Below are 21,916 nucleotides of genomic sequence, written 5' to 3'. Positions count from 1 at the left end.
GCCTGCTTTTATCAAAGTCTATAACCAAACCCAGTCAAAATCAATAGCAAAAGTGGCTGGGAAACCACAAGGCAGCTTTGATCATGTTGCATCTCTGTGGCTTTGATTTTCAGTTTGAGGTCACTCAAATGGCATTTCTTGACATTTTGCAGTCCAACCTTCTTAAAAAAAAGATATCCAGGAGCCCCTTTATACCATGACACCCCAGTTTTTATTTTCCCAGTGAGAGGAAAAAAAAAACCAAGATAAACTTTGCGTAATCATTTATTACTTTTTCTACTCTCCTTTTGTTTGTCGTGTGCCCAAGGATTTAAGTGATTTGCCTTCTTGCACTCACTTCCCTGACCTTTTCCTCCTGCCTCCCAGCAGCGCTTCCCACATCCCAGGCAGAGTAACACCACGTAGGAGCCATGTGAGTCAGCAAACAAATTATTTGCTAAGGTATTAATCCCATTGCCAAGAGACATTTTAGCCATAGGTAGATGTGGAATTCACCACCTGCTTTGCGAACATACCAGGAACCAGGTGAATCATGACATAAAGAGTTTGCAGTAAGAATCCGGAACAAGGCAGCCCTTCTCTCACTGACAGGAAGTGCTTGAGGATTTTATGACTGGTACTTTTGATGGAGATACGTAGTAAGGCAAACTTTGCAGGCAGTATTTCTAACAGCTTATTTCCCCTGTAGGATTCAAGCAGTCTTCCAGGATTATCTGTGCTGATGAATGTGTCAACGAAGCATTATCACTTGGGTGCTTTAAGAGGGACGAGTGTCAGCTCCCAGAGTTTTGGCAGCATCATGGGTAGCTTGTAGCAAGATAGCCTGGGATTTGGAAGAGGAGCTGCAGTAACCCTTCAGCTGTGGGGTACCTCCTCAGCTGATATGGGAAAGTGGTTAACTTGCTCCAGCTCCCCACATTCACTGTCAGCAATTTCCATGCCAAGAGCAAAGATAAGAGGTCACTCTCCGCTCATCCCGTGACCAACATCATTACCCAGGTTCAAAGACCAGGTTGAAAGACCATGGACCTTCAGCACAGGTTACTCTGACCCTGTCTTAGTGCAGACAGCTGGGTTTGCAGAGACTCTCCAGCAGATATTTTTCTGTCTGACAGACTTTCCTTCTGTTGACTTCTCTAGTCTGGAAGGGAAAACAACCAGTGCTGAAGAGCATCACCATCAGACAAGTCCTGTGTTATATTTTAGAATAGCAGCCTCGTTCAATTAATAGCAGTAAGGATGGGAGGCCTGATAGTCAAGTGTAAATGTAGAAACTCTGAGACATCTTTTCTTCTCTGCACTCACCAAAAAGCAATGAAACCTCTGGGGTTTTCTTCCATCACCAAAGGTTTCTCTGTGCGCCAAAATGAAGCGTGTAATTTCTGTGCTCAGGTGAAAAGTAAAAGAAAGGAAAGGCTGGTTTCACATCATGGTGGTGCTTTTGGTTGTGTCTGCCAAGTAGCTCAGAGCTTCACAAAGGGCTGTTGCTTCTGCTGTCCTCTTCGTCTGAGAGAATTTGAGCTGCTCAGAAAAAGGCACAAATTCTGCATTTTTTGGGGAACAATGGAAATTTCTCCTAATCTCACCTTGTAGAAATAATCATACAGCAGCAGGAACTGATACCCTCAAGACCCATTTGCTGTCATCTCCATGAGAAGTTATTTTGTTATTTTGCTCTCTGGATCAAAAACCAGGAACTAGGATGAAAACTTTCTGTACCAAAATGATCAGTTTTTGGGAAGTTACTGTTTGGCCAAGAGGCATCATTTCTCTAGATCACTCCTCTGCCTCTATCTGGCAGGCATGCTGAGACAGCAGGGCAGTAGGACTAGAACTTCTATTTTCCTGTGCACCTACATTGCACCTATTCCTTTTAGAGATGCAAGGGAGACTGGGAAAGACTGAGTGTTTTTCTCCCCAAATGGAAGTGGATCACTGTTTCTAGCACAAGACAAAAAGTAGACATTCACCATTTAAAAAAAAAAGAAAAAAGGGAAAAATAAAATATCAAGCGTCAGAACTTCATGCCCGGCACTTCAGAGTTGTGTCTTCTCCTGTGCCTTCCCTCCAAGTCTTCTTCAAGGCTGCCCTGTGGGGACACCTCGTGGCTCAAGTGGCACCTTTGTTTTGGGTGCTGGTGGCTGTCTTTGGGGAAACAGCACCCCTTAATCACACCACGATCTGTGCAAAATATATTAACTGCCAGTGTGATAGCTGGGAGGAGAAACACAAAGTCAAATTTGGAGATAGGAGCTGCAGGGGAAAAGTCTAGACCCACTCTTCTAATGATTATTTTAGCACTTAGTGAAATGATAAGTGACTGAGTTCAAAGCCCCCAGACCTTCAGGTGCCCTTAAACAGCAGTACTCGGCTGCTGTGCATTCCTGCCGGCCAGTGCAGGTGAGTCCCATTAACACCAGTCCAGGCCTGCAGGGGGCAGGGGACAGAGGCGTTGAGGAGATGCTGCCAGGGATCCAGCCATGGGGATTTGGTTTGTGGCAGCTGAGATCAAACAGTTCCTCAGATTTTATTGTTACCAGCCTGGGCATTAACAAGAAACTTAATTTACCCCACGTCCAGTTTCGCAGCGATGCAGCAGCTAGATAGGAGCATAGCATACGTGGAGCCTGTATTAATTATTTCTGTGTTTTGGAATGTGCAGATGAAACACCTGGCACTTGCCAAAAAAAGCCAATCTCATCTCCTGTGGCTTTGCAGAGAAAAATGGGAACGGCTGTAGTTCTGTCTGGCTCCCACATATTCCAGGTATTTCCATTCAGTGACATCAACAAGCCCTAAACCCACAGAGGTGGCTTCTGGCTGGTCTCCATGTGTCTTGTCTCTCTCTCCTCAGGAAGGCAGAGCTCTGGTGGAGGCTCTCCTGGTTCTCAGGAGAGGCAGATGTTTATCCTGTGCTCTGCTCTGCAGACACCAACACCAGCACTGCCACCAGGCCACACTGAAGAGAAGTTACCAAACACCGTTTGTGATAGTATTTTATAATGAGGAGCTAGGCTTTTATGTTTTTGTCTTAAAAGACCACAGAAGCAGCACAGCCTTCCTCACCTGTATTTAGCTTCTCCAGTTAGGAGAGGAGAAGTCAGTGGGTTAGGATTACTTATTTTGTGGTTTGCCTGTTGATGAAGAGGTGGCTGAGCTTTCCCGCTCTGCTTGACTGTCACGCCAGTGTCCCCCGGTGCACCCTGTCTCCTCCAAAACACTTGCAAGGAAACTCAGACCATGCCCTTTATAGCATCCTCCAGCCAGGGCTTTCAACTCATTTTGCAAATGTCAGCTGCGAGAAGCTGAGGGGCAAAGACGGGTTATCTGGCTGCTGTTGGCCAGGATGTCTCCTGCAGCGCCAACAGCAGGACTCATTTCCTGAATTTATTATTCAATCTCTAGTGCTGTTCCTACTCGGGAATGGAAGAGAGGGTCACCAGCAGGGGTGGTGCCAAGCGTGTCTGTAGGTTATTCTCCTTGCCGTGGAGAAGGCACCTTTCATGTGGACATCTTCCCTGCTGGATGGAGGCACGTTGTCCCCACTGCTGGAGGTGAGGGTGTTTGGCCAACACTTTCCCTCTCCTGTCCAAGAGTTTCCTGGGCCCCCAGCCTTGTAACTGCAGATTTGGAAGATTTGTTTGCTTTCTCTTGAGCAAATATTTAAATTCTCCAGGCTCGCAGGTGGAGGGGAAAAAAAATCTTCCCAGTGTGACTCCCTCTCTACTAGCTCCATCTGGAGGCTCCTAGAAAACTTGCACTGCAAAATTATTTTTATCTGTATTTATTTATTTAAGTATTTATTTAGGATTTAAGGTGGTCTTGGCATTGATAACTGTGGTTAGCAGACCTGAAAAAAGAAAGCATCTGTGTAATTAGATTTATAGTAATAAATTATTAAAGATTCTGTAAAACCAAAACAATAGGCCTATTTCTGGCTAAGCTGAAGACTGCATCTCTATCTGTTAATTTTTCTATTTGCCTGCAGTTACAGTATTTTAAGCAGCTGACTGATCAGCCTCTGCTTTAATTCAATAGCATTTATCATTTTCCTATTCAAAGCTGCCACTTAAAGAGCTGTTGGAATGTTTTTTTAAAAAAAAACCCAACTTTATCTTTGAACATAACACATCTTCCCTTTAAGCTGCAAATAATTTTATTTCTGTAAGTTCCTCTTTCATTACACTGAGCTGTAGTTATCCTCTAGGATTTGCTATTTGGAATTCAAAATGTGTCTATAAATGTTAAAAAGTCCACAAACCACAGGAAACAGGGGGGGGAAAAAAACGAAGAAAAAAGGAAGTAATTCAAATGAACTCATCCATGACACCTTTCCTCTGTTTTGTAAATCCAGCGCTCTGAAATCTGCATCTCTCTTACCTGACAGAGAAGTTCTCCTGCCTTCCCTCATGCAAAGTGAGATTCAAAACCTATTGATTTGATAAGACACCTTATAACTATGCCCAGGTAAAAAGTTCTGTGATGAGCATCAGTGTAATGTTGATTTAGATTCATTCCTTGGATCTGGAGTTTTCAAAAAAAAGAGCAGAAATAGCTGTAGTGGGAGAACGATGATGTGACACAAACTTGAAATCAGTTTTTCATTCATTTGGGGAAAAGCTTTACTTCTCCCTCTCAAAAGAATTCTTGCTGGCAATGGAAAGCTGTCAAGAAAGCACAAAGAGATCAGCTTAGCAGCCTGCCTTGTACAGCTTTCACAAGCACGAAGGGAGGATTTATGATCCATGGATTTGGCGCTCCACAACAAGGAATGCCAGTCACGCTGAAGTTTTCAACCTTCCCTGGGAGCCTTTCTGCTGACACACAGACTCAGCCAGGAGCCCTAATGTTCTCAGCTACTCCATCCAGAAACTTTCCAGGAATGCATCTGACACTTCAAGTCCTAATTTCCCCCAGGATTTGTTTCTCAAAGAACACTTGTACACACTCACTCGGGAGCTGCTGTTTGAAGTCCTAACTTTTGTTCTCTTGGAGAGATACTCAGCAAGTGAAGAGTGGATGTAAGATCCCTTCCTGCATAGAAAGCCTGTATGTCCTGAAAATACCTCACTGCTAAGTGAAGAACAACTTTCAACACATGTGCATTTAGAGCTGTTTAAAAGATACAGTTGGTGTGAAGACATTCAGTGGCTTTCAGTCACAGAGTTCAGCAGCTGTTCAGTACAAGTTCCTGCTAAATGCAGGGGTAGGGCCAAGGTTGAAGCTCCCACAACCTCTGTGGTTGTTTCAGTATCTGATTACCCTCAGATTTGATAAAGACTGCACAAAGTAACCCGAGCCACAGTGAGAGAGAACTAACCACAGCAGGAGGAAATCTCCCAGAAATAAAAAAACTGGAGAGAGTAGAACAGAGGACAGAGCAGTCCAGAAACATGAATACAAAGAATAGCCACCACGTGGTAGCTTGAGAGTTTGTAAGTAGTGGGATAGTAAAGTGCGCAGTCAATGAGCAGATGAGAGATTTCTTGTTGAATTGCTTCACAGAAATCTGGAGGGAAGAGAAATGGTGTGCAAAATTCAGTATGAGTAGTCCAATGTAAATTCAACTGTTAACATGAGGAGTTTGGTATATCATGAGACAGTCTATCAAGTACTGAGGTTAGTTATGCAATTGTTCTGATACCCTATGTGTTATAAGCATTACACAAAGTGAGTTGTCTGCTGCAGAAGGCAGCTTTAAAACAGACATCAAAAACCCTGAAGAGCCAGATCTTCCACATTTTCTTTTTTGAAGCTTCTTCCCTACATTGTGATGCTTCTGTAGGTATGGCACAAAGCACACTGCAAGGGATTTAGCATCCCTTATTTTTGTTTATCAGGCACAGATGTGCACTCTTCCCTTTCCTTACTCTTTTCACACCAAGTAAGAGCATGCACTGGAGCTATCTCCTGTAACATTCACTGTAAAACACATTATTTTAAAATAAGCTGTAGCATGGTAATTACTGTAATGAATTCCTTTGGTCGCTGGGCTTATGTTGAAATGAGATTTCACTGACTGCATGGAACACCACAAGACAGTCATCACATTGGCAGCTTTCCTTCCCTCCCTAATTCCTGCAGAAGTGCCCAAACTGTTGTGAAAAGACAGATGTATGAAATTTTCTTCTGATAACTTCTCCATGGCTAAACTCTAGGGGGCTTAGACGAATAACTGAAAAAATACAACTGTGTGTATTTCTTGTCTATTCCTAAGACTGCAATAATGCATAAATTCTTGCAACAGCTGCTTCATAAACATTCATGGCATTCGCTGACTGTGCCCTGTCCCAGTTCTCCTGTGCTGCAGCACATTCCCATTATCTGAAATGCTTGTTTTCCCTTTCAACCCTATGTATATTCTTTGCTGCATCACTGTCACTGTACTCAATAGGTACCGTTATGTTCTGAGAGCAGACTTATTTTTACAGATAAGCTTATTGATGATGGCTGATGTATTCTATATTCTTGTTGCTAAATCCTCAAAGAAACCATTCAATTTGCTTATAATTCAGTTTAACCTTTGCTTTTTTGGTCAAAAAAGTTCTACTTTTGTATCCTTATTTAATGAAAACAAACTGAAAAAGAAAAATGAGATGACACCAGATCCGACAGACCAAGATTTACTTTAGTACAAGGCAAAAAATTCTATTGGAACAGGACAGTCAGCAACTTAGACAAAGGGTGGTGCTAATCATCAATAAAGCTTCTTAGAACTCATTTCCCTCAGTTTCTTAAAATAGGCTTTCAGGGTTTTTTTTATCTTCTACTAACAAACTCTGTTAGTTACGTAACTAAAACATGCAAATAAAGTGCAACAGACTACTGTGATTAAGCAACTTTTAATATTTCTATTGACAAACATTGTAAGCATAACCCGAGTGAACTGTGTATATTTGAAGTCTGTCCAGTGATAGACTCGCTGAACTACTGGTTCAAGGGCAATTACATTCTAAGATCATTTTCAGTTGAGCCATAGGATGCTGAAGTGATCATGGACTAGGACGTGTTCCAATAGTGCCAAATTCTAACCGGATTGTGCGTTAGTAGCCAAGGCTGAGGCAAACAATTATCCTGTACCATACACAGAAAGCAACTAGTATTGAAAAGACAAAAAGTTTGGTCAACAAACTAGTTTTACTTCTTTAATAACATTTTTGCTAATAACTCCAGAGGCACAACAGTACCAGTAAGCTTATGAACTTTAAAATGCACAATGGCCACAGACAGTTGACTTGGATACAGTAATAGTGTTTGGTAGCAGACCTAAAGACGACTCTTGGATTCTTCCACTCTTAAATGATTTTGTATTTCCTCATGACCTAGTCACGCACTGGAGAGGAATTCCACAGCAGTCTCCTTCTCTTCAGCTAACTCCTTAGCAGTAAGATCCATCTTCTCACGAGAAAAATCATTAATAGGAAGACCTTCAACAAACTTCCAGGTCTTGTCCTGATTGTAAACGAAAAAAATAAAAAGGCCCCACCACGTAAGAACAAGCTTTCATTCAGTCTGCATGAAGGACACTTTGCAGCATAAGAACCAAAGTTTACAGCCCTAAAAAACACATCAGGCAGCAGTTAGTTTTGTTTCAGATAAAGAATGCAACCAGCACCAGCCAGTCATGTCAGATTCTACTCATCTATCAGCACTTAGTTGGCAACCAAGTTAAATTACTTGGTTAAGAACAGCCCTCTCTGTGAAAGACTAAAACCTCCACATCCCAGCAACCGCAGTCCCACACAAAAATCACTGCTATTAACAAGCTCACATGACAGTTTTTACATCTTGCAGAAGATACATGGATTTAAATACAGTCTAGTTACCTTGATCACAACAGGGAATGAATATAGCAAGTCTTCAGGAACACCGTAAGAATTGCCATCAGAAATGACTCCCATCGAAACAAATTCCCCCTGAAACCAGAAAAGTAAGAGATGAACACATTTTTCACTGCTAGAAGAAAGCAAAATTTTGATTTTTCAACATCCTGTATTCTCCTATGACACCCTTTAGTCCAGAAGAAGACGGATTCTTTCCTCTGAACACACATACACAATGGAGGTCAATGATGCTGGCATGTAATCAAAGCAAATTAGGCAAACATGCACTTACTCAAAAGTAACATCTTACCGCTGGAGTACCAAACCAGATGTCCCTCACATGATCACAGATAGCTTTGGCAGCTGACATGGCACTGGACAGCTTCCTGGCCTTGATAACTGCTGCTCCACGTTGCTGAACAGTCTGCAATTAAGAAAAAAACCCCCAAACCCTAAATTGTAAAGCAGCAAAATCATGGCTTGGTCTAAGTGGTGTTAGTAAATGCCATGAAGAAAGATCATTGTACATAATTATGTAATTTCATCAGTCAAGATACAGTTCTATCATTAAACAAACGTGGCATACAATCCAGAAGAGTGTTGTCAAGACAAGAACATAATGGAACATTTCAGAGGCTGGCTCAATCTTTAGTACCTGCTTTACAGCTTCTCACATAACAACCAGACGTCTCAAGCTTTTCCCACCAAGAGACTTTGTGCATGTCAACAGTAACAGATGTCTAGAGCAACACTGTCAATTAAGGTTTTTTGCTGAATACCAATGTGAACTATTTGCTGGTCTCAATCCTACAATATTTACTGCAGAAAATTCATGTAATTCCTGAAGATAGTTGAACAGACCTCCTTTTATTTAGAAATTTTGTGTTTGTGAATTAGAGTTCTCAGAATAGGCTTCACTATAGTTTTGGTACAGCTTTATGCCAACCACACCCCAGTCCACAAAGCAAGAACTATGAAATCTTACCTTATCTTAGGTAAAGCATTCTAATACAGTCCAGCATTACAATGCACCTAGAAGGCCAAATCTGTTTTGGCCATGTAAGATATAGCTGGATCAAGGACAAGGACAGCTTTCTGCTTACACTCTGGCTCATGAACTTTGGTTGCCAATCATTTATTCCACAGCAACAAGCATGAACTGAAATATTACATCCAAAACAGGACAGAGCACTGCCATATGACAAAAAACATTCTCTGTCCCGAACTAAAGCTTCCTTGGCTAAGGTGTAGTACCTGGCTGTTTGGATGCCAGTAACATTGCAACACCAAGCAGAGCACAGCTATTCAGAATCACAGGCACCTAGGGCTTTCATAAGCCTGTCTGACTTCATAGATAGCCTGTGCTCTCAATCAATTAATGCCATTATTACAAAACTGCCCCCAAAAGTCACTGCAGTGAAATGGCAAAGGTGCTTCTTGTGTCAGACAAGTTTCACCTGAGTTATGATCAAAACTCTTTTTGCTGAATCATTTTAGCACTCCAAGTGGATTTTTTCTAGTAGGGTTTACATAGGCCTTCGTGCCTTAAATTTTTCAAGGGCAAACAACTGACAGCAACAAGCTACATAAGGATGGCTTATACTAGTGAGATAGAAGAGCTGCTTCACCAAGTCACTCAGGTACATAGATCACAATTTCAGATGAGGTTAGGAGAAAGCACAAGCACAGAATGACCGTTAAAAAAAACCACCTGTCTTACCAGGATAAAGTCTCCCTTCAGCCAGCTGTCATCTTTTATAGCTTCATAAACTCCAACTTCCTTTCCTTTCACGTTTACCTTCGCATGGTTGACATCTGGATATTGAGTGGAGGAGTGGTTGCCCCAGATGATGACATTCTTCACATCATTAGCAGTCACACCAAGTTTCAGAGCAATCTAATGGGAAATTAAAGATTTCCATTGCATTGACTTCAGTTTCTCAATTCACAGGCTCCTTTGAAAGCACTGTTCTGTTTGTGTTTAGCAGAGATAACAGAATAGGCTCTTTTTACCTGAGATTTGGCTCTGTTGTGATCCAAACGAGTTAAGCAGCTGAAGTTTTCCTTTGGTATAGACGGAGCTGACTTTGATGCAATCAGGCAGTTAGTATTTGCTGGATTCCCAACTACCACAACCTGAAAATGAAAAATGGGAAGATGAAGTCGGTATTTCTGCAAAACAACTCCCTCCAGTGAAATACACTGCTCTGCCTTCAAAGAAACTATCGAAGAAGTGAAGTTTTCTACATCTCTTGGTTGTCTTCAATGTGATTGTTTTCTAAGCGTGTTGTTCATAGTCACTCAGTCTTCTATAACTGTACAGAAAAATATTTTCTAGGTAGGTATTTTCTTTATAACTTGAGATTCAAATGTGAAAGAGAACAAGATTTCCAGGGAGATCTACATACTGATCCACAGCCTGGCTTCAAATCTCATGCTACCAGACACAGGAAAAGCAAGGTACATGCACACTAGTCAGTCCACAGTGACTTCACCAACGCCTTTTAAATACTCTTTAGTTTGGCTGCCACTGCTTTATATAATTGCTTTATAATTAAGAAAGCCAGAACAGTTACTAATCTCAATGTTCATAAGCAGTTAGAAGTAAAATACTGCCTCAGCTTAGATCCATTTATAGCTATGGAAAACTGATTTTTATTCATCCTTCATTTGTGCCTCAAATGACTAATGTTAAGCTCCATATACCCTCAATCACACAATCTGATCTGCAAACCTCCCTTTGTATCTCCCCTTTTGAAAGTGAGTTCAGTAAATTTTCCACTATTCCATAATAGTTATATTGATAGTTTTTATTCCAACTGGATAAAGAAGCAAACAAGTCTTTAGAAGCAGTAGGAAGTTCATCAGCAGAGGAAGCAGACATTAAAAAGTCAGTTACAAAGCACAGTCGGAGTCTGGGTTTGAGATTAAGAGCAGTGGGAGAGCAGCCCCATGATCCCATTAACCGTGCTGAAGGAATCTGAGAGAGAACAATTAAAATCTTCTAATGCTCCAAAGAACAAGACACAAACAACCCAAATAAAGCCGATTTTTTGTGCAACTGTAATTCCATATTGATACTGAAGTTAAGGGCCATTCTGTTAAAGCCACAGATGGATATGAAGTAGGCAGCTGCATGTAGAAGATTTAGTTCTCCCAGAGGAGAGAGATAAGGAGCAAAAGACTGCTCATTTTTTTTAATACGGTTTTGTGGGGTTGGTTTTGACTGTGGTATATTTTCCAGGGCTTAAGGAAAGGAATGCCTGCACTGAACAGGCTCCTGCTTGCGCAACATCATTCTACAATATATTTAGATCTCTACATAACCATGTTAATGTTTTAAATTCAGTTTCTATATTCACCTTGACAGACTTTTTGGCATACTTGTCCAAGGCTGCACCCTGAGACTTGAAAATTTTCACATTTGCTTTGAGTAAATCCTTCCTTTCCATGCCCTCTCTCCTTGGCATGGAGCCAACCAGAATCGCTATGTCAAGGTCTTTGAATGCAACTTCCTCCTTGTCTGTTGGAATGACCTCTAAAAAATGGAAAGAGGGGAAAAAATCAGTAAGATAAATACTCATGGCATAGCGTTAACAGGAATATTCTTTTGTTCATAAAGAGTATATAATCTAATCTGACAATATCACCACCTTCCCCTTCCAAAAACACAAGTATAGTCACAGATTAAGTACTTGCCAGTAAATGATTTATATGTACAAATTTTTATCTAAAGTGGAAAACACGGGAGAAATCTATGTAAAAATATAAGTTTCGTGTGTCTCTATTTAAATATATATATATTAGTACATATGCTACTCTTTACTTTTACAAAAAAGTTTCAATGGCAAATATCAACACAAGTGAAATTTTCCTCCCCCTCTAACAATCCCAACCAAAGATTCTGAATTGGGTTAGGTTACAATTCAAACCGAAGGTCTGAATTATACAACAGCTGGTAGCTACATGGGTTTTTTTCAAGTATTCTAATACTGTAACACCTACTCACTCCCTTTCTTCTGCTTGTTTAAAGTACCAGAACTTGTTTACATGACTTAATGGGTCATTTTTTATTTCATGTCCTTATACAGAACATATTTCTGAAGTCTAAAATTATGGTGTAGTTTTTTTCTTTAGCAAAGAAATATCTAAAGATTGTTATTTCACCACTGGGCTAGAACACAATGCACATATGCACAAGTATCTGACAATTTGCTGTCCAGGCTGAAACCCCAGGATTTGCTGATATAAACCAAACCCCACATATCTGTGTTGTCAGTTCTTTTCACAAAACTCATTTGATGTCATTCTTTCTAGCTTACAGCCTAAGTTAATTTATCTTCCAAAAAATATAAAACCAAGGATCATATAATATTTTCTTCTGTTAAACTTCCTGCCAGCTACAGGAACTCATAAATGCAGCAGCTCTTTTACAGCCTATTGTAGGTATAAGAAAAAATTCTTTTGGACACCTCTGAGCAGTGGCAGAGCACAGTCCTGCAGCTCCATCACCACACCTTCCAGTACAGTCATCATAGGAGTGATGTCCAGCAGCACAAGAATAAGAGGCTGTAAAGAAAGAAAAGGTTTAGTGCAAGTTGGGCATAATGAATTTTGTCTTGTACTCTGCCAGAAACTGCTATCTCCTGCAAGATTTAAAACCCATTTAGAGAAAACAACTTCAGCACAACCAACAACTGAAAGCTTGTGTAACAGAGCAGGACACCAGTTTTCCTCACTTAAAGAAGAAATTACTTGCACATTGGTAAATCAGTGAGTGTCTACAAGAAAACCAGTCCCAGGGACTGCAGTTGTGACAATTCAGTGTGAGAGTTACCTGGTCTTTGCCAAAGACATCCCCCTTGGCAATGCTGTAGAGCAGGGAGTAAGCAATCTGCCCAGCAGCTCCAGTCACCAGGACTCTGACAGGTTCACCCTGTAAGAAAATTAGACTCTTATCCACTGCTACACAGTGCAGGTCACACCACTTGAGTGTTAAAAATTAACAGTTACCACAGCAATATCATGGATTATTTAACCTAGATGCTAATGTGTGCCTAAATGCAGATCAGCCCCAACTCCTTGGATCATACTTCTGTTCTACCAGAACCACCAGCAATTTCTCTACTTGCTTTTACAGAAACAGACCACACTTGCAAAAGCATCCTGAAGAATCGCTCCTAGAATAACTTCCAAAATGCCAGGAATAACAATGTATTTGAAAAACTCTGTATTCCCCTTAACAACATTGTCTTTTCAACATAGGACAATACAACAAACACCCACTCATTAGAGTAGCCATTCATACTTGAAATTTCCTACAGTTTCACAAGCTGTGACACTTCACCAGTTTTCACATTCTTCTCCATTTTGAGGGCTGTTTCCATTAAGCATTTTGAATGTTTATTTGCAATCAAAGACTTACCGAATGCCAGAGACCAAAGAATCTAGCGGACTTAAAACTACTGCCCCCCTAAACTGTTTGGCAGTAATTTAAGAAATCCACAGACAAAAGGTACATTATGGACAAATCCAGACGCTATAATCCATAATACAACTGTTTATTGTCAAACTGACCCTAAACTCCACAAGACTGGGAGAAGACTGCCAACATGTTGCTATATTGCAAATAAAGGGGAAAAAAAATGCATGCTTTATAGTAAACATCCCATTTTGTTAAGCAGAACTAAGATCTGGGGAAATCCAGAGGTTATTCAATATTGAAAACTGAAGGCTGAGAGAGTTTGGGTTGTTCATCCTGGAGAAGATAAGGTTCCAGGAAGGCCTTATTGTAGCTTCTCAATACTCAAAGGGGACTTTAAGAAAGACTAAGACAAACTTTTTAGTAGGGCCTGTTATGAAGTGACAAGGAACAACAGTTTTAAATTAAAAGAGGGTAGATTTAGATAAGAAAATATATTTTCCAATAGGGCTGGGGAAACGCTGGCACAGATTGCTCAGAGAGGTTGTAGAAGCCCCATCAGTGGAAACAGTCAAGGTCAAATCGGAGCTTTGAGCAACCTGGTCTAGTTGAAGATGTCAGTGCTCATTGTAAGGGGGGGGTGGACCAGATGACCTTTAAAAGTCCCTTCAAATGCAACATTCTATGATCCTCTGAAAATGGAACACATGCTAAAGGACCTTCATAACTCAGTACTTTGCAAGCCTGTTTTTTGTATTTCCATGTTTCTCTAGAGGCAATAGAGCTGGGACAGATTGTGCACGGACAGGAACAAGCAGACTCTGACCGGGCTGCTGGAGTGTCAAATCCACTTTGTCAAATAATTAAAAGGTGACCATTTGAGATACAGACAAAACACCAGGCACAACTGAACGTGAAAGAAGTGATTTAATTGCATCCTGGGCTACATTACGAGAAGCGCAGCTTGCAGACAAAGACATTCCACTCAGTGCTGGTGATATTGCAGCTGGAATACTGAGTCCAGTCTTGGCACCCTGAGTTCATGTCCTGTAAAGTGAGGCTGAGGGTGCTGGACATAGCCTGGAAAGGCAGAGGATGGAGGGTGATGTAACAGCAGCCTACCACACCTTCACAGAGTGTTAAAAAAAATAATGCTTCCCAACACCTCTCCTAGTGGCAGATGGCAGAACAGGGTGCACTGGCTACAAAAGGGTACCCAGAGAGTCTGCGCAATCTTCTCCCTTGGTGGTTTTCAAGACTCAGATCAAAACACACATATGATACGATTTATCAGTGACAACAGCCTTGCTGTCAGGCTGGACTGGACAACCTCCAGACTTGGAGTGAAAGAGGGCGGACCGTGTGACCTCTAGAGATCCTTCCCAACCAACGTTCCTGTCACTGATATTTATAGGAAAACCATTTTGGGCTTTGAATGTATCCTCTCCACAGAAGTGACCAGCCAAGCACAGCTGCATCAAGCTATCCTTAAATTATTACAAAAATGAGGCCACCTACCCCATCTTCCCACATACCGGATAAAATGAGAGTGTAAGTGATGACGTTAAACTCCTGAACTTGTAGAATTAGACCTGGCCTGATTCTGCCTTCATTATGGGAACGATTCTTTAAATATCTGGTTACATGATTAGCAGTTACACAGCATTGAACTGCATTGTTTTCTTTTGAATCTGTCCTATTATGAGCCTCATCCCTCATGGAAACTCCATAAAGAGGGGGAAGGAGGACAGACAAACAATTCTTGCTGGTTTAAATCTCAAAACTAGTTTTGGTATTGTATTCCTGAGTAAGGAAATGTACCATAACATCTGAATGATGATGGACAGCATGGATTAAGATGCGTATCAAATTTTAAAGCCAAGTTTACAGCATGTTTCTAAGGAGATCCTACATTTTATTTATATTAAGGCAACAATGAATACTCTTTCATGGTAGCTAACCCTACTAGTTAGTAAAATGAGAATTTTTTCCCACTATATGCACTTTATATGCTAATTTGATTTAAACATAAAAAATGTCAATCTATCCACTAACATTACAGTGAATATTTAGCATAACAACAGGAGAAGGAAGGAGTAGAAAATAAAAAAGGTAAGAGATAGAATTATTTATTATACTTTTACTGAGACAAACTTAGCATTTAGCCTTTTTTTGGAAAAAAAACCCCAACAAAACCACTTCGGTCATGACTCAGCTCCACCTTCTCACCATAATTATGTTTGCTTACAACCATCCTTCCTGTTCTCCCCCCCAGTGTAAGGCTGGAGACAGAAGAAACACAAGCTAAAATAAAGTGAAGAGTGCTGCCTACTTGCTTTTTCTCTCCCAGCCTTCAGTCCACTGGATTCAATACATTCCCCAGACCCCTTTACTCCTGCACTAAATGTGAGCAATTAGTATCAAAGAAACTTCCATGCTGTCTCAAATCCAGAAGCTAGATTAAGAAGCCAAAAATGCTGTGGTTCTTACAAAATGTGGATAACACTCACCAAAGAAAGAAAAAACTTACATCACATATCAAAATTGGTCTTATTGAGCATCAGAGGCTACTTTTGGAGGTCGGATATTTAGAGAAATGAGTAGCTCCCCAGTGGAAGTTGTAGGTTCCAAACATTCATGTCCAGGCCCTTCAACTCGTGACTTGGCTCCTGCAAGACTACTTTCATGTGGTAGCTACAGGGGTGACCTTTACTCACCCTCAGGTATAGAACTAGAGGGCAAATTAAGCAACAACTAACTGAACTATTTTGTTTCAAAGCCTTCCCCACTCCACATTCAGCCAGTGTACAGTTAAATAGCTTTAGGAAACTAATGGAGTAGCAAAGGTAGTGATAAAAAGGATGAGGAAAAAAAACCCCAACAACCGAACATTGCTGGGTACCCTTCTTTGTGTAGTTCAGCAACCATGTAGGATTTCTCCCCTTCCTCAACTATGACAGATGAAAGTGAAGCTTCCAATACCAAATGAGGCAGTTGTGGGCTTATCGCCCTCCCCACAACACTTTGGCTGAAGAACTCAGTGCCTCGGTTATGTCTGTGATTTACAGGTGATAACAGCAGACCTAAAATATTAGTGCTATACAGGCAAATAGCACTACACTGCAAAACTGATTCAGGAGGTTACAAAGGTGAATTAAAGATAACTCACAACCTAACAAATGCTGTGGCAAGAACACCCTGTCTACTTTGCATTGCAAATTACAAATGAAAGACCTCCATATACATTGCTGCTGATAAACTTATCATCAACTTAACTTTTTTCCTGAATAGTAAAGCCAACTAAGCTATCCCACCTTGCTTCACAAAGCTGATTTAAGCATCAAGATAAACTTTATCTCCTCAAGAGTCTAGAGTCTGCCTAGGAAACTTTCCCTTTGCTCTCCCTTCTTTAAAGCAGAGATACGGGTGACAATAAACATGTTTGGAAACGGAGTAGAAAGTGTCAGCTCTGCACTTGAGGAGAGCCACCAGCACAGTCGTTCAGAGACCGAATTCCAAAGGCGTTCTTTCCTTAAGAAGTGACCTTGACACAGGTGCCCTGAAAGACTTTTTTCACTTCATTTATCTAACGGTGGTTGCATCAATAGACAGATAATTTAATTTCTGGAGTTTAAAGCCTCTGCCCACCACCACATGCATAACTAGAACAGCAAAGGCAAGATAAAAACAGTGACATTCTGAAAAGTCTGGACACCGAAGTAAATTACAACCAGCAGTTCTCTGTGAGATTGGTACATTCATGTCAGGCAATGATCTGAAAGCTCAGGTACAAACTAAAACCTGTTATCTTGTGTCACTCCTCTGAATCCACATTTTAAACAGAAAGAGCAGAGAAGTTTACAGACTTTGGTATTTTTTAGGGTATAGCTGAAATAAGCCACGTCCCAGAGCATGCAAGCATCCTTTCTACAGCAAAACATTAAAAGTACAGGTTTGAATAACAGGGTATAGAGTCTAGAAAAACCTGGAGATGTTTTCAGGGTTACAAAGGAAAGGAAGGTCTCTGTGCAGGTTTGTGTGTGCACACATGTAAGTATATATGCTGCAGAAAAGCAAAGCGCTGCAGTACACTGTAATAACCTCAGGGCAGAACTATGACAATCTGCACAAACAGCAGGATTTCTGACAGCACGCAGAGATTGAACAATAAAGACATTTCACAAGCACTTCCCCTTGAGCTAACACAGAACCGCTCCAAACCCGTTAAGCTCTCGCGGACTAAGGCGAAGGCTTTCCCGACCTCTCGGAGACAACGTCGCCACCCGCGGGGCCCAGCGGTGCCATCCCCCATCGGGAGGCACCACCGGGGCGGGGGGGGGTTCGCTCCGCTCCCACATCCCGCCCTCCCCCTCACGCCGCGCTGGCACAGACGCCGCCAGGCCGCCACCGACCCCACGTCTCCCGCTGGAAGGTCACCCCTGCGCGGCCTCTGCGGGGGCTGCGGTGAGCCCTGGGGCCGCCGCCAGGCCCGGCTCCTCCGGGTGCCGCCACCACCAACCACCTCCAGGTCACCCCTATCCCTCACACCCCGCGAGCAGCGCGACGCCATTTCGCGGCCACCTCCGCCCGCCGGATCCCCCCGATCCGCCCCGGAGGGACGCGGAGGGCGCGGTGTGGGCGCCGGCGCAGCGGGCCCGGTGCGCGGTACCGACCATGTTGGCGGGAGCGGCGGGAGCGGCTGCTCGGGGTCACCTCTGCGACGCGACTGCGGCCGCGGCGGCGCTGCGCCCAGGAGCCGCGGAGTGGGGAGGGGTGCCCCGCCCGCGCGCGGCCGCCTGGGGGCTGTAGTCGAGGCTACCGCCGACATGCACTACTTCGCTCTCTGAAAGAACTACAACTCCCGGCGTGCCCGGGGTCCAGGGCGCCGCGCCCCCGCGCTCCATTGGCGGTTGCCGCCCCTCGCGTCACCCCATTCATTGAAGCGCAGAGCGGCGCGTGAGAAGCGGAGGGGCGGGGGCTGCGGCAGCGCGGGCGCCCCGGGCTACGCATGCGCGCTACGTTGCGAAAGAGGTGGCGGCGCATGCGCAGGGCGCGGCGTGTGGCTGTTGCTGTGGGAAACAGGCGGGAGGGCGGGACGGGGAACCGGGACAGGCTCCGGTACTGGCGGTGCCGCTCCCGCGCTCCCCGCGCCCCGGCCCGGCTCCTCGGAGCGCTCGGTGGGTGCGAGTGCGCGGCCTGACCCTGCCCTTTCCCGGGGGGGAGGGCGTCCCCGGGAGCCCCGGTGAGAGCGGGCGGAGCGGTCCCCTCACGGTCCCCTCACGGTCCCCTCGCGTTGCTCGCGCCGCTCTCTCCTGCCCGGCCTGCTCTGGGGAGTTGCCAGCGCGTCCCTGCATCTGCAGCCCTTTGTCCTGTGACTCCGGGTGTCTTCCCTCGCCTCCTCCCTCACATTCCCTTCGGCCCTGCGGGAGATGGTGCAGAGCTGCGTTTCACACTTCACGAAACCCCCTCGGCTTGTGTTTAACCCTTTATTATTTTTAGGGAAAGCTGAGAGCTTACCTGTGCTATCCCGCTGCTAGAACTAGCGACCTCTTGTACAAAAATAAAGTTTGTCGTCTGCTTGTGTTTTGGACTATTGGGTGAAGTCAATTCCTTTTGGTCTGGCTTAAAAGTGAGGCTGATGCTAGTGTAAATACATCAGGAAAATACAGCTTCATAAACTGTGCTGGTTATGCTATAAAAGAGGGTCTTGGGTGACACAGTTGATTTTTCTTTTCCCTCGAATCTTGACAGGATTCCTTATTGCAAAAACTCTGTAATTCAGTGAAATCTTTAGTGAAGTCTCACTTGTGCCAATATATTTCTGCAGGATTAGTTTTAAATCTCGCTCTAATCCTTAGAGTAGATAGTATTATTTTTTAAAAACAGTCTAAGCAGCCTGTATGCTTATGCAATTTCTTCTTCAGTCTGTGACAGAAATAAGAAGTCACTCCTTTAGGGCAGTGGGTGTAAAAACCAAATATTTATGCTTGTCATGCAAAATGTTCTCCTCTTAGTGAGTCGTACTCATGCCTCAATTCAGAACGTCCTATGTCTTGAACAAGTCTTTAGCTGAACCCCTGACAGCTCCTGCAGTACAGAAAACTTTGCAGTCAGAGTGGGAAAGGTACAGTCATGCTTAGTTTATTTTAAATGTCAATCTGTACTGATTTATGTCAGTTAATAACTGTACATTTTTAATATGAATGAAGATTGTACCCAAGTTCCCTTCTGGGGATGAATTTAAAAGCCAAATAGCTGCAAGCAAAGCTGAAGTCTGGCTTGCTGTGAAGTGTAGAGAAGCTTGGTAAGTAGGAGGGAGCTTGTTTTACAGTCAGAGTTTTCCAGAGTGTCCTGAGGTGCTTTACCCTGGTGACTGTAAGCTCTTCTGCACCAGGACATTGTATGGACTTAATTAACACTATTTAAGATGTAAATGTACACAAAACCTGACATGGGCCCACATAAGGTAATTTCCACCAAACATAATTAGTTCAGTTTGAATTGATTCCTTATCAATTTTCAGGTAAATCACTGTTAGCATGCTGTAAACTGATTTGTCTGTGTCAGCATAGCGGATTGTATTGATTTAGTGGATTTCAGATAAGAGCTTAACTTGAAACTTTCAAACTTTCTGTAGGTAAGACTTCCTTTTCATTCTTGGTCCTTTTTTTGCCTAAGCTTGTGCTCCTGGAACTATTTGCTGCTGGAGATAACAACAAATCTTGTTGTTATGTTGTATTGAAAGTGATTTGTTATGAATATGATGGAAAGGCATTTGTAAATGCTTTTGTTTGTCACTTTATTTTCAATCTGTTTCCAATATAATTAGTCCAAGAGAGACTGAATTGTCATCTATGCTGATTTAACTGAAGATATTGTAAAATTTAGTGGTTTGCGAATGTGGTGTATTTTTTAAACTCAGCAAAACTTAACAATTCTAGCATTTCCTTCTTAAATGGCTTACATTTTGTTTCTACTTGTTAAACTCTAATGTTTTCCAAGCAAGATTTAAGTGTAGTTTTTTTAATATTCTTTAATGCTTCCCCATGTTTTATTAGTATGAGTCTCTTGTGTAGCACTTTAACCCAAAAAGCTGCATAAATGAAAACATTACGTGCAAATGAAATAGTGGAAATTTAGTATACATGTGAATTGGGCTCTTGGCTGATTCTTCAAATACATTTTAAAATTTTTGCAGTCAAAAGATATTGAAATACGTGGAAATCGGTAATTAATCAACACACTGAAGTATTAAGATGTTTTAATCTCAGTTTTCTGGGGATCGAGTATTATTTTTCAAGGCAACTAGTGGTTTTGAAGGGTAGTTGCCAGAATTATCTCTTAATTTTTTTTATATATATTTTAAAATTAATTATTCTCTGTTAACAGCTGGCTGTGTTCTTTAGCTGTATTTTGGATGGGATTTTCTTTTACTTCATTGCCATCTATAGAAACTGGTGAATATTTTAGGTAAGTTTTTACGCTTAATTTTCAGTAGTTTTTGAAGTTTTCTTTTTATCCTCTCTATGTATGACACTTGCAATTGTTGTTACAAAATCATGTCTCCTGTAGCTAAGTCTGTGTGATATGATTAACATTCAAAATGTTTAAGACTCTGTAAGAAAAATTAACTATATAATGGCTGGGTTCAATCCTAGAAATACTAGAATAGAAACAGTTTTGGAAGCCTCTTCTAGATTATTGTCCAAGGAAATAATAATAAGAGATTTTTCGGAAATAAAAGCATTGCAAAAAAATACTGAAATAGAATTAAGAGGATCAAAAGCTGTTTTGTAAAGTATGTGAGAAATCTATCATGGAGTTTATAAAAGATAAAGATGTAGATATAAGCAAGAAGAATTAAAATTGTAGTTTAGAAAACCATCACAGGATTTATTTTATTTTTTATTCCTGGTGCTAATGTTCAAAACGTTATTTTTCACTGTTTGTTTCTGAACTTCAGTCACATGATACTGCATGGACATTAAATGTTATGAGGAAACTGATGTATCTATAAATTCTGCTTATAATCCTGATTTTATTCTCGCTGTGGTTCAGAAAACTTTCTAAAGGATAAATTTTGCCTTCTATGGATCTGGTTTGATTTTATCCTATGGCTTATTTTTTACATGTTAACAGTTTATTTGGTTTTTTAATCAAAGGCGAGTAATTAATCATTAATTGATTTATACAACCTTTAGTGTGTTTTTGAGAGGTAGATAGGATGCAATAACACATTCTGTACTCATGTGCCTATGAAGAGACACAAATGATGTATGGCTTGCTTGTAATATGGTCCCTTCCAACTCGCATAATCTGTGACTCTGTGAACATGTATTAGTAATCTTTAGGAACTATTCATGAGTCAAATCTTAATAAAAATTGTCAACAGAAGGTGCTTTTTTATTTCTTTTTTTTTTCCCTAAGTAGTACAAACAGCTATTTGTAGGTTTGACAGAGCACGCTGTAACAATCCAGGCCTCCTTTGCTGTCTGTGCCTCCTCAGGTCTGAGGTGGGTGGTCTCTGGTTCCTGGAGTGCAGCTCAGGTGTTCAGGGCTCCATCACTGACCAGAGGTTTGGTAATGGCACCCCCGCTGTGCACCCCCAAAGCTGAGAGACCCTGGAAGCTCTGTCGTCATCCACCACCTGTGCACCATTTCTGGAAGATTT

At 42.0% G+C, this 21,916-nt stretch overlaps 2 protein-coding genes across 9 annotated transcripts in view; one reads left to right on the top strand and one right to left on the bottom strand.

The window, feature by feature from the left end:
* Positions 1-7,118: 7,118 nt before the first annotated feature.
* MDH1 (malate dehydrogenase 1) lies at positions 7,119-18,042 on the bottom strand. 2 transcript variants are annotated; one of them, XM_017818900.1, is made up of 9 exons: positions 17,919-18,042; positions 12,661-12,759; positions 12,296-12,392; positions 11,186-11,361; positions 9,837-9,959; positions 9,544-9,720; positions 8,134-8,247; positions 7,827-7,916; positions 7,119-7,452 (listed from the first exon to the last, which is right to left on the bottom strand). In XM_017818900.1, the coding sequence occupies exons 1-9, from the start codon at positions 17,919-17,921 to the stop codon at positions 7,327-7,329; spliced, it is 1,005 nt and encodes a 334-aa protein (XP_017674389.1). In that variant the 5' UTR covers positions 17,922-18,042; the 3' UTR covers positions 7,119-7,326. The 2 variants fall into 2 exon arrangements, with proteins under 2 accessions (XP_017674389.1, XP_017674388.1); XM_017818899.1 differs by lacking the exon at positions 17,919-18,042 and adding an exon at positions 17,507-17,830.
* Positions 18,043-18,304: 262 nt separating this feature from the next.
* Positions 18,305-21,916, top strand: part of WDPCP (WD repeat containing planar cell polarity effector) — a 147,364-nt gene continuing 143,752 nt past the window's right edge. For all 7 annotated transcript variants that reach the window (XR_001875494.1, XR_001875495.1, XM_017818976.1 and 4 more), the window contains exons 1-2: positions 18,305-18,422; positions 20,635-20,715. The gene's annotated coding sequence lies outside the window, so the exon portion shown is untranslated. The remainder of the gene's footprint in view (positions 18,423-20,634; positions 20,716-21,916) is intronic.

The sequence above is a fragment of the Lepidothrix coronata genome, unplaced genomic scaffold (genome assembly GCF_001604755.1).
Source record: "Lepidothrix coronata isolate B3197 unplaced genomic scaffold, Lepidothrix_coronata-1.0 Scaffold71, whole genome shotgun sequence".
NCBI classification, from domain to species: Eukaryota; Metazoa; Chordata; class Aves; order Passeriformes; family Pipridae; genus Lepidothrix; species Lepidothrix coronata.
This window is presented reverse-complemented; position numbering and strand designations above follow the sequence as displayed.

What these genes read in the sequence shown, in the direction of transcription:
- MDH1 (XM_017818899.1), bottom strand. Translation starts at nt 17,815, where the DNA reads ATGGCGTCGCGCTGCTCGCGGGGTGTGAGGGATAGGGGTGACCTGGAG. An exon ending in GGCGACGTTGTCTCCGAGAG is followed by an intron (nt 12,760 to 17,506) that starts GTCGGGAAAGCC and finishes ATTTTCTTACAG; the next exon opens with GGTGAACCTGTCAGAGTCCT. An exon ending in TGCTCTGCCACTGCTCAGAG is followed by an intron (nt 11,362 to 12,295) that starts GTGTCCAAAAGA and finishes TCCATTTTTTAG; the next exon opens with AGGTCATTCCAACAGACAAG.